This window comes from Solanum verrucosum, unplaced genomic scaffold, assembly GCF_900185275.1.
Source record: "Solanum verrucosum unplaced genomic scaffold, falcon-dt-bn FXZP01000093.1, whole genome shotgun sequence".
Classification (NCBI taxonomy): Eukaryota; Viridiplantae; Streptophyta; class Magnoliopsida; order Solanales; family Solanaceae; genus Solanum; species Solanum verrucosum.
Genome location: NW_026020065.1, coordinates 452296 through 463932, shown reverse-complemented (window position 1 = coordinate 463932; position 11637 = coordinate 452296). Strand labels below are relative to the sequence as shown.

General features: G+C 36.2%; 3 protein-coding genes across 6 annotated transcripts in view; 1 reads left to right on the top strand and 2 right to left on the bottom strand.

The window, feature by feature from the left end:
- LOC125823765 (small ubiquitin-related modifier 1-like) overlaps positions 1-11637 on the top strand; it is a 498077-nt gene that overhangs the window by 456952 nt on the left and 29488 nt on the right. The window lies entirely within an intron of this gene.
- On the bottom strand, positions 4432-5494 carry LOC125823757 (ethylene-responsive transcription factor 7-like). Its single transcript, XM_049503139.1, has one exon. It carries the CDS (start codon positions 5336-5338, stop codon positions 4766-4768), a length of 573 nt encoding a protein of 190 aa, XP_049359096.1. The 5' UTR covers positions 5339-5494; the 3' UTR covers positions 4432-4765.
- On the bottom strand, positions 7519-10474 carry LOC125823714 (putative late blight resistance protein homolog R1B-16). The gene has a single exon (XM_049503085.1). It carries the CDS (start codon positions 10364-10366, stop codon positions 7574-7576), a length of 2793 nt encoding a protein of 930 aa, XP_049359042.1. The 5' UTR covers positions 10367-10474; the 3' UTR covers positions 7519-7573.

The window sequence follows — 11637 nt, the reverse complement described above, 5'->3', positions numbered from 1 at the left end:
ATTAAGTATAAAATGAAATAATGAAATAAAATTGTTAGTAGCATCACTTTTTAAATTGAGTTGTTAGTAGTATCACTTTTTAAATTGATTTAAAATGAAAAAATGTGATATATATTGAAGACGGAGAATAACATGATGGCATATCATTTTTTGAAAGTTTTACAAACAACTTAAGGACCGTTTGGATTGTCTTAAAAAAATAGTTTTTAAGTTAAAAATAAAAAGTAGGGGAGACCTACTTTTGGTTTTTGACTTATTTTAAGTCATTCTTGACCTTGTCAAACACTTTTCATCTTATTTTAAGTCATTTTTGACTTATTTTAGTTATTTTTTATATTTGTCAAACACTTTCAGAAATAAAAAATTGACTTAAAAGTAGGTTTGATCAACTTTTAAGCCAATGACTGTTTGGATTGGCTTAAAAGTTGATCAAACCTACTTTTCAGTCAGTTTTTGACTTCTGAAAGTGTTTGACAAATATAAAAAATAACTAAAATAAGTCAAAAATGACTTAAAATAAGTTGAGAAGTGTTGGCAAGGTAAAAAATGACTTAAAATAAGTCAAAGACCAAAAGTAGGTCTCCTCCTACTTTTTATTTTTTTGACTTAAAAGTCATTTCAGTTTGATTTTTATTTTTGACTTAAAAACGATTTTTTTAAAGTCAATCCAAACGGGTTACAAACAATGTTAATTTTATAAGTAGCTTACTTAAATAGCTTGCAAGGAATTTTTTTTTATATATAAATAAAAAGTTAAATCTTATATTTTGTATATTGATCTATATATAGAAAATACATTCTGTATAATATTCATTACTTACGTTTCAAAAGGAAATAAGAAATGATTTGGAGAATTTGTAGTAATGTTATGAATATAACATAAAAAAGATAATATTTAAATTGATATATTAAAGTGGATAATTAATGTTCAAAGAATCCCCTCCCCCTTAACCTTCTAAAAGAAGTGAACAAATAAAAGTGAAAATTATTTTTAATATAATGAATCACATGCGATATGTCATATAAAATATGTGTATTTAATTGTTCAACTTTATAATGATTTAAGAGTATTTATATACATTCAAAATTGACGACATAGATATCGAGTGATGCCAATTAAAGGCATGCTTATTTATTATGCCTTTTATTAGATATTGTTTCACATGGAAGTTGGAGTAGATTTTTTTTTTGGAACTACACCCTTCTACATGGTTTGTTTAAATTTTGCCAAAACTATTATGGAACTAAATCACCATGATTAAACTCTAATTTCTTGTTATTTTCAATTGCTTTGCATTAGCAAAATGTGACAATTTATATCCTACCTGACATCCTACGTGTAATATGTCACATAACGTAGAGCTGTCAAAAAGGGCCGGCCTAGCTCCACCCGGCCCAAGCCTCGCGGGCCAAGGAATTTGAAGGGCTAGGGCGGGCTGGCCCATCATTCGGAAGGGCCTGAAAATGCTCAACCCAACCCAACCCTAGAAGGGCCGAGGGCTGGGGCGGGCTAGCCCTTCCTTTTTCTTTTTTTTTTTCTTTTCAAACTTATAATTCTATAACATCAAGAAAATTAGAAGATTTTCAAATCAAATATGGCAAACAATGGTGTTCTTTATTAATAACACTAACAAAAAGTCTAGTGTAATTAGCATGCATCTCGCATACCAAATACGCGAGCGAGATAAGAGAGTGACAAGCAAGATTGGAGGGAGGCGAGGGCACGATATTTGTCTATCCATCATAGATACATGCGAATCTACTTTAATCGAGTGTATCTAGAACATATTAACCTAATTTTGAGTCCATATATTTCGAGTTACATGAATCTGAACGTACCAAAATCTGATAAGATTCATAATATTACAACATATCGTGTATTTAAGTAATTAGATTATATACTAGTGAGATTATTGTAAGTTACCCTTAAATAAAAAGTTTTGGCCCATGGGCCGACCCCGGCCCCGCCCCGATCAAGCCTCAAGGGCCAAGGGCTTATATAAGCTGGGCATATAAGCCCTAGTGTTAAAGGGGCTTGAAAAATCCTATCCCAACCCTACCCCAATAACGGGTTGGATTGGGCCACCCCCATGGGCTAAGCCAGTTTTGATGGCTCTACGTACACTTATGTCTACTTGTTCAATTTTTATACAATTTAAATATCTACTTGTGCATACCCAAAGTTGGAGGACATAAATGTTAGCTAAGACAAATTTATGTATTATCAAGAAACATTGCACAACAACATGACAGATCAGACACATACTATTTGCATTCTGAGATGTTTTGGAACCCGACTAATCTTGATTCACAGTGGAAAGTCCTACTTGGAGGTGTCTCCATTTCCAAGACTTGAACTCGGGACCTCTGATTAAGAATGAATAAGTACTTATCACCCAACAACAACCTTTTGGGACAACCTTTCTTAGATATGGTATTTGTGATTCTACATATTTTCATGAATTCATTGAGTTGCAAGCAAACTCAATATAGTTGTTACTACTACTCACATATGACTAGCAATCACAAAGCACAGACAACATCCTGCTGGCAGACGAACTAGACAATGGATCGGACCATATCTGAACGTATCCCAACGTTCAAGTAACTGGCTATGTTGAATCAGTATTGCAAGTCTTTTCCAACTGCAGGACAAGGCTAGCATCAGCATTAACGAGGATGATTTCACTTTCATCGTCAAAAAGTCGTATTGAATAGCAAAGTGTTCCTGGTATAACATAAGAGAATGAAGTTGTTAATAGAGTTGAATATGAAGAAACTAGAAACGCGCACCAGAAGAGAAAGATGAACTTTTTGATAAGGTAAATGATTTCATTATAATGGGAAAATCTCCCATATACAACCAGCATACACAAAAGCAGACATGAAATAAAGACGACTTGAAGCGTCTAAATCATGTTTTGTGTGCAATTACATAACATAGTGACCTTTGCCCACCAAGGACTTCATCGACCTCTAACAAATTTAAACTTTCAAAGGAACCATCAGCATTTCCTAATATCTTTTGGAAAATAGATTCAATTTTCAGAATCGACTAACTTCTCAAACGTGTTCCATGCCCTTCCTGAATATCAAAATGGAGCAAACCGTCTTGCAAATGCTGGGATGGATCACCACTTACCACTATTACAATCTGAGAATAAGTTGAGGTTAAGAAAGTAAAGGAGACAATTTTTACAATCGTTCAGCTGTGACGAGTCATTCAGTCACAAGACAGTTGCCAATCCATAGCTAAATAAACTTACCAAGTATGCAAACATCGAAGTTGTAGAGCTAAGCTTCATTATCTTGTCCTTGGTAGCCGAGGAGACTGGAGCAGGGAAGGGCCTTGATAAATATAAAATCTTACACCTCTACAACATTTTGAACAATTCTACAATTGAGTTGCCACTAATTCTCAGCTACAGATTATCTTTTCCATCACTTTTCTGCTTCTTAGGAGTTGGGGAGAGGAAGGTCATTAACAACCTATCTACCTTCACAGGTAGGAGTAAGCTCTGCGTACACCCCCCCCCCCCCCCAACCCTACCTTCACATTGAGTATGTTGTTGGAGAAAGGTCGTTCTTTTACCTTATTATCCTCCAAATTGTTCACCTTACTAGATTCTCAATGTCCGTTCATGACATTTTGTTTCTTGGGAACAACATATGTTGCCTCCCTAAATTCCAAATTTCGATAGGAGGATAATCAGCTATGACAGAGTTTGTCTATTCATAATACTCATATGTAAGAATAAAATGTAAAGGTTTAATGGTCTTACTTTTTCTTGGCTGCGAAATCTTTTGGAAGCCTCCACTCCATCTTCTTCCGTGCCAGTACATATCCTCCACATTCAAATCAGTATTGCCAACGGCGAAACGCACAAAAGCACCAAGGTCCATTGGAGCTTTAAGCGGAAACCGCAAATAAAGCGTGGACTTTAATGAAGAAAATATACAAATATATGTGTACTCAAAAACTTAATATAATTATAAGCCTGAACAACAAAAATATATGGATAAAGAAATTGAAAAAAATTACCATAAAGTGAAATATCAATTGTTAAGTATCGCCTCTTGAGAATTATACTCATTGGCAAGGGAAAATATGGCTTAAGAGTCTTGATGACGACACTGAAGAGCCCGCTAAGCAAGACGAAGCGCTCAACATGTTATACACCTTGCTTCAATGCTTAAAGCACGCCTTTGACAACACTTATTTAAATTGAGGATAAATGACTTTCAACTCATTTGATAGTCCATGATACTACTAACATACTCAAAGAAAATGCAGAGATAGAACAAAAAATGAATCTCCTATGTGATAATTCACTTATGAATGTAAACATTCTTTGTACAAAAGAAAAGGTCAAGTGTTCATTTTGCTATTTGCATCAAGCAGAAGCAGATCAGAAGACAGATAAAAATTCCATAATCAGATCCTGTGTTCAATAGTAAAGATACAATCTTTTCTGATACAGATTGCATCATGACAGAGCACACTAATCTATGCAACAACAACAACAACGAACACCCAATGTAAGGCCTGAGGAGGGTAAAGTGTACGTAGACTATACCCCTAGACTGTTTCCGATAGACCTTCAGCTCAACGAAAAAACTACACAAAGTTATGCATAACTTAAAAACACATTTGGTTATCATCATTCAGCAAATGGATACATTTTAAACAAGAAAAAAAATCAGAATTAAACGAAAAACATAGAAAAAAAAGTTCTTTTTTTCAATCATAATCATCAAAAATTAACTAGAAACACAAAGGGGCAATGATATGAAAATCATCAGATGGAGGTGGAAAGTTCAAATCAAACGGCAGAGGATCTTTACAAAACGACGACGTCTGATCATCGCCGCCGCCAATGCAATTACCATCCACCACAGAAGACGACGAATCACAATCACTATGGCCTTCCCCCATCGGAATCCGGCGAGGAATTTCAATCCGCGGTTGCATAATTTTACACAATGCACGCGCATCACTCGATGATTCCACCGTACTACTCATACTACTCGACGCCGGCCTTGATTGTTGAAGATTTTCAAATTGATTCTCCCCATAAGGAGGCAATATTGGGAAATTAGTTTTCGCTTTAGCTCCATGAAAGGACCTTGCAGCAGTATCATAAGCTCGTGCAGCACCCTCCGCTGTATCAAATGTACCCAGCCATTTCCGAGCTTTTTTCACCGGATCCCTTATCTCAGCAGAGAATCGACCCCATGGCCGTTTACGTACACCCCTATAACGAGGTGGGTCAATCTCCGATTGTCGAAAAACTACGGATCTTGATCCATTTGTATCCGGATTTTTCCGACGGGGCATGGCCGGTAGGTGGAAATAGGAGATGGGGTCGTCGGAAATTGTCGCCGGCGGCCACCAAGTTGATCGGAATTGTGTAAATTAATGTTGTTGATGATTATTTTCCATGGAGATGAAGTTGATAAGCGCAAATCCGCAATGGTGAAGAAAGGGGAAAAGAGTTCATCTTGTGATATAATTTATTTATTTATTGGTTATTTTATTTTTTTGGGATATGCTTTGCTTATTTGGTGGATAGAGAATTATGAATAGTAAGTATCTACCAATCAATCAACAACTTTCAAATTTCCAATCACCAATTATTTGAGTTCAATAAAATATAGAATTTTTTTTAAAACTATATTTAACTTTTCTTTATTTTGAACTCAAACAAAAAGATTTATTTAAATTGAATCCTTTTTTTAAAGAGCTTTCACGCCCTTCAACTAATTCCTTAGATATCTGTCTACCTTTCACCCGCAACAGGTAGTAGGTAACTCTGTCCACCAAAGGCTAAGACAGGTTAAATTAATCTTTTCTTTTAACTCGACTAATTCTATGGGATATTTGTCATCTCCTACCAGTAACATGTATTAGATAACTTTGTCTATTAATGCTATGACATAGTTGAATTGAATCTTTTATTTTATTGGTATAATCTTAAAAAACTATTTTTCAAAAGATAAACTAGAAAAACTCGTGTTAACCTTAAGAATAACAAGGCTCGAACTGAAAATAAATTTTTATGCAAGTTATAAGTATAGCTCAAGAGATGAGATTGGATTTGCATCATCTGAAATTAAAGAAGCTTCGTGGTCTTGGTATGTGTAAGTTGACATTTTTTGAGGAGGTCCTACATATATAAAAGAATTATATAAGTTGTACACGAAGTTCTCTAAGTGTGAGATTTGACTTGACACGATTAGATTTATGAGTCAACATTTTTGCCAAAGATAGGAGGATCGTGATAAATCTAAATATAAGTCCCTTTCATCTTTGAAGCATAAAGCGTAAGTATAGTTTCTTTCTCTCCATATTGTCCACCAAATGAACGTATGGATCTTAATCCACCAACCAAAAATAAGTAATTTTGACATTCTCAAAACACTTTTAGAACTTCACAAAGGTAACACTTTGAGCACAATTAAATCCTCTTCTTCATAGATTTTTGTGTGTCGCACACTACTTTGTATGGGGCATTTGTCTTTCAGATTACTCCAGCAACCGCTACTAGGTAACTCCATCCACCAAGGCTAGAACCTATGGGGAAGAAATCACCTAGTATTTTTTATCTCTGTTGGAATTGAAACCTGAGACCTCATCATTCTCAACCACTTCATTGACCACTAGACCACACACGCCCCAAAACTACTGGTAAAACAAATAAGACTTTTTCTCCGGTTAACATATAACCCTGAAACAATTCAAAAACAGTGAGAATCAATCTCAAAATGTCTTAACTGCTTCACTCAGCATCACATGTAACAATCGTATCATTGACATATAAGAGATGAGCTATTTCTACTCAATGCATTGTTATTACAGCAATAAAATGCAAATCGTTGAATCAACAATATACATGAACTTCTGGATGAATTGATGTGAATACAATGTCAAATCCACAATGGAACTTCTTGATCTGATAGCAACTTAGAATGATACAATATATAACCAATCTGCAAAGACTAGATTTCAGGTATGGTACTCCGACTTCTACACTGAGAACCCGTCTACTTTTGACATGAGTTGTCTGTCGTCTTGGTTTATTCATCCTACCTTCGGATAAGTGAAACAATGTCAATAATAAGCTATCCGAGCAAGCATTAAGATATGAAGCCAAACAAGCAAATAAGTTAAATCTGATTTTCTGCTATGTTGCTCAGACTCTCCAAAAAATGTTGCCCCACACTTAGCAGATCCACTAAAACTACACTACTTTAGAAGGATCCAACACACACCCGTCAACATTTTTGAAGAGTTTTGAGTAACATAGACTTATTGGGTCAAAATAGTAGTATATAAATAACATTGTCATCTTTTAAAAAAAATAAGAACAATAGTATTGGTGTTACCTCGTGGAGGTAAAGAGGTTGTTTCCAAAGACCCTCGGATCAATTAACGCATATCAAGTTTGTTATTACCAATTTTCAACTTGTTAATATCAAAGAGACTTCTAAAGTACAAATTCTATATTCAGTCTGTCACTTAAATCAACATGCAAAACTTGTAGTAAATTCATTTCTCTACTTGCCTGGTGGATTAAGAAGTTGCAACAGCATTTATTCTCCCGAAATTTCTCTCCATTCGCACTTCTAGAGTTTCGTTACCCATACTTTGCTGCTCCTCTTGGATCTCTTTAGCTGAAAGCACTGCAGATTGGCTTGAATTTTCCAGCTCAATTATCTGCAAAGTTGGAATATCTCCCAGATCGTGAGGGATGCTGTCCAAGAGAAGGCAATTCTTAAGAACTAGATGTTCCAGGACAGGAAAATGATCATTTGAGGCACTCCAGTGCTCTAAATCAAACATCTCGATCTGCAACAGTTTTAAAGAACAGAATCCCTCTTCAACTTGTTCCCATTTTGGTCCTGTGAAGGCATAAGGTTTTAGTTTGAGTACCTCGAGATTTGGCAATCTACAAAGAGATGTCATGCTCTCCCATGGCAAGTAGGTGAATCTCAAAGTCAATTTCTTAAGATTCTCTGGAAGTGCATCGAGATGAAGTGCTAATTTTGGTACTTGTACAGGTGGTCTCAACCCAACAATCTTTAATGCTTCGAGTTGAGGTAGGAGAGCGAGATTTCTAAGGCAATCTGACCACAAGTCTGATATTGTATCACTACAATAAGGCCACAGATTTTCAGACGTGTAAAGAAAGTCACTCCACGGAATCTGGACCGGATAAGTATACTCAACCGTTTCACATATTCCCAATTTCTTCAACTTAGGAGTGCTTGAGAAGACATCTGTTGTACAATCTGCAAGGGTAATGTTGGTAAGTGTTTGTAGGTTATTCAAGACCAAAGAATTGTGTCCGCTACGTTCTTCATTGGTTTGGCTTGGCAAACAGATGCTTGGTTTTATATGGAGATGTCTGAGGTTTGGCATCTTCCAAATCTCCCGAGGCAAAGTTGAGTCTCTTGAATACACATGAAGGATTAAAGTCTGCAAACTCCAAAACTGTGATATAGCTGGAGGGAATTCACTACTAGTGGCCAATGCAAGGTAACGCAAATTAACAAGTTGCATTATCTCACTAGGAAACTGAGGGAAATATGGGGAAGTGATATCAAGAATATCAAGAACTCTGAGCAATTTGAAGTCTATGTATGAAAAGATTGGACTTTCAGAAATATTGAATCCCAAGATGGAACGAGAAAATGAAACAGTAGGATCAGTGGGGTGAAATGAGTAACTTGAGAAGATGGTGCTACAATTGAAACTAACCCGACGCAGAGCTGTTATGCCTTCTGATAGAACATCAAGGGATTGCTTCTTCAAGAAATGTAGAAAGTTTTGTCTTTTAGCTTCTTCTAAGCAAAAGTCTCGCATGATATCATGGAGTTTACATGTTTTGAGTTTTCCGTTAGACCGCTTTACAGCTAAAACCAAACTTCTATCAATAAGATCCTCCAAGCACTCCTCGGCTATCTCTTCCACGGTCGTAAGCCCTGTTGCATTAAGAAAGCCCTCAGCAACCCATAGCCTGATCAGCTTCCACACAGGAATCTCAAAATCTTCAGGAAATGCTCCCATGTACAAGAAGCAGGCTTTTAGATGTTGAGGCAGGTAGTTATAACTTAGAGCAAGTATGTCTAAACACTGCCCTGGCTCACGATTCACAACGGAACCCACACTTTCTGCAACAGTGTTCCAGCAATCAGTAGTCTTGCTCATTTTCGAGAGATGCCCTGCAACCACAACAATTGCTAGAGGTAGTCCTTGGCATTTTTCTGCAATACTTCTTCCAATCTTTTCCAATTCAAATGGACATCCTCTTTTCCCAAAAAGTTTCTGATGGAGTAGCTCCCAACCTTCATCATTATTTAGAAAATCCAGTCGGTGAGGTTGCCCATCAGGATTAGCATAAGTTGCTAGATCAGTGAGCCTACTCGTTAAAATGATACGACTTCCCTTATTATCATCAGGAAACAACCTGCTCACATTGTCCCAAGCATCAGTGCTCCACATGTCATCGACAACAATAAGAAATCTCTTCCATTTTAAACTTTTGTACACTCGATCCGCAGTTTCTTGGTTTCTTCTTTCATAAATTTCTTTCGAAGAATGAGTCGTTAGTCCACCATACAGTTGATCAGCAGCTTGTTTGTCACTCTCTTGATTGATTTCATTGGTTGGAGGAACAACAGAATAAAAGAGATCAAATAAAATGTCTCTTTCTCTATACTCTTGAGAAACAGTTATCCAAGCATGAACATCAAACCGATTAACAACAGAAGGATCATTATATGCTCTCTTCGCAAGAGTTGTTTTACCAATACCAGCCATTCCGACTATAGTAATGATATCTAGTTCAGAAGGCCCACCTCTGAGCCTATCAACTATTTTCTCCAAGTCTTCCTGGAAACCAACTGGTTTTTGTTGCACATTTGGACTACTTGTCGATGCATGCCTAGCCGGTGAAACCTTAGAACGAAACTTCAAAGTGCTAATCTTTTCACCCTTAATTTTCATCACTTCTTTTTTGATGAACTCCATTTCTTCAATTGCTACCTGCAGCCTCTTACATAGGACTTCGAAGGCCTTTCTTCGGTAATTTGCATTTTTGGCCAGAAAATATTTTCTCAGCTTTGAGTCAACAATATCTTCAACTTGATATGTTTTCTCTTTGATCTTTCCTTCCAATATTTTGAGCCTTTCATGCCTATGCTTTATCGTTTCATAATCCGTCAAAAACTCTTGAAAAGCAATAATTCTTTTGCTTAGTGATGAGATTTGCTCTTTCCTCTGAAGATTATTCAGTAATGGATGATTGCATTGCATTAACAACTCGAGCGAGCATACAGCAGAGGTCAAAGCAGCATAAGCCATTTCTTCTTCCTTAGAAATTACATTAAACAAACTATGATCAAACTAGCGTCGGAGCAGCTTTCCTTTAGTTATTCCTAGGAACAAAACACAAATGTATTATGCAATCGTAATAACAGGTAACGCAATCTATAGTAATCCTAATCCGGTAACTAGGAAACAAAGTAAACAATAGCACACATATTGGCAGTTGTATGAGTTAAAATCCAAGAAAATGAACAATTCTGAGGTGTTTGGAAAAGAAGAACGAGTTTTTTAACTTATATACACTGACAATGAAAACGTGCTCACAAGTAATGACTAATGGCCATCTTAAGCATACTTTTGTTGTACTCCAGATCACTTTTGGCTCATCCGAGCTCAGTATCTTTGGCTTAGTTAGATTCTATACATATTTATATGTAAAAAAAAAAAGTTGATTTACTGGTCAATGAAGTGGTATGAGAACTACGAGATCTCGAGTTCAAATTCCAATAGAGATAAAAACACTAACATCATTTCTTCCCATCTATCCTATCCTTAGTCCATACAGTTACCTAGCACATGTTACTGGTGGCAGGGGCGGAGGTAAGTGGGGGTTCGTGGATTCGGCCAACCTAGTAGCTTTTCCGTAGACCCTATATTTGTACTAAAAAATTAAGTAATAACTTGTCAACTTCTAACAAAACTGATTAACAACTCAATGGTAAGGAAGGGGAAGGAAATTTAGAACTCCCAACCTCCTACTATTGGCTCCGCCTCTGACGGGTGGGAAGTGCCAGATATCCTGTGGAACAGTAGTGTAACTAGAAGCACGATACAGGTTCAATGGAACTCACTGGCTTTTGCTCAAACAGTGTATTTGTGTTAAAAATTCATTGATATGGACAAATATTAGATTTAGAACCAACAATTATCACTTGAAGTCATCAATTCCAAAATTTAGAACCCATAAAGCTAAAATATTAGCTCTGTCTCTACTATGGAACATATGCACGCAAACTGTCCTAGACACCACACTTATTTTTACTAGAGAAGTACAAATAACATGTTTAGATCTCAATTCCGAATCCATAAAGTTCAAATCATGGATCTTCCTCTGCAGGTAGTAATCCCCTTACTTTATCAGATGATTATCATCAATCTCAAAAATAGTACACATCTAAATTATTACTTGTAATAAGTAATACTATTAAATACAGTGAAAATATTGGAAAATTATTAGCAGAAGTTATTAGAAAAGTCTACCTGATAGGAATGATGCCTGATATAAAGAAAAAGAATGAAGAAGGCAA

Bases quoted from the DNA above. Each gene is read 5' to 3' on its own strand.
- LOC125823714 (XM_049503085.1), bottom strand. From the start codon at position 10,366: ATGGCTTATGCTGCTTTGACCTCTGCTGTATGCTCGCTCGAGTTGTTA.
- LOC125823757 (XM_049503139.1), bottom strand. From the start codon at position 5,338: ATGCCCCGTCGGAAAAATCCGGATACAAATGGATCAAGATCCGTAGTT.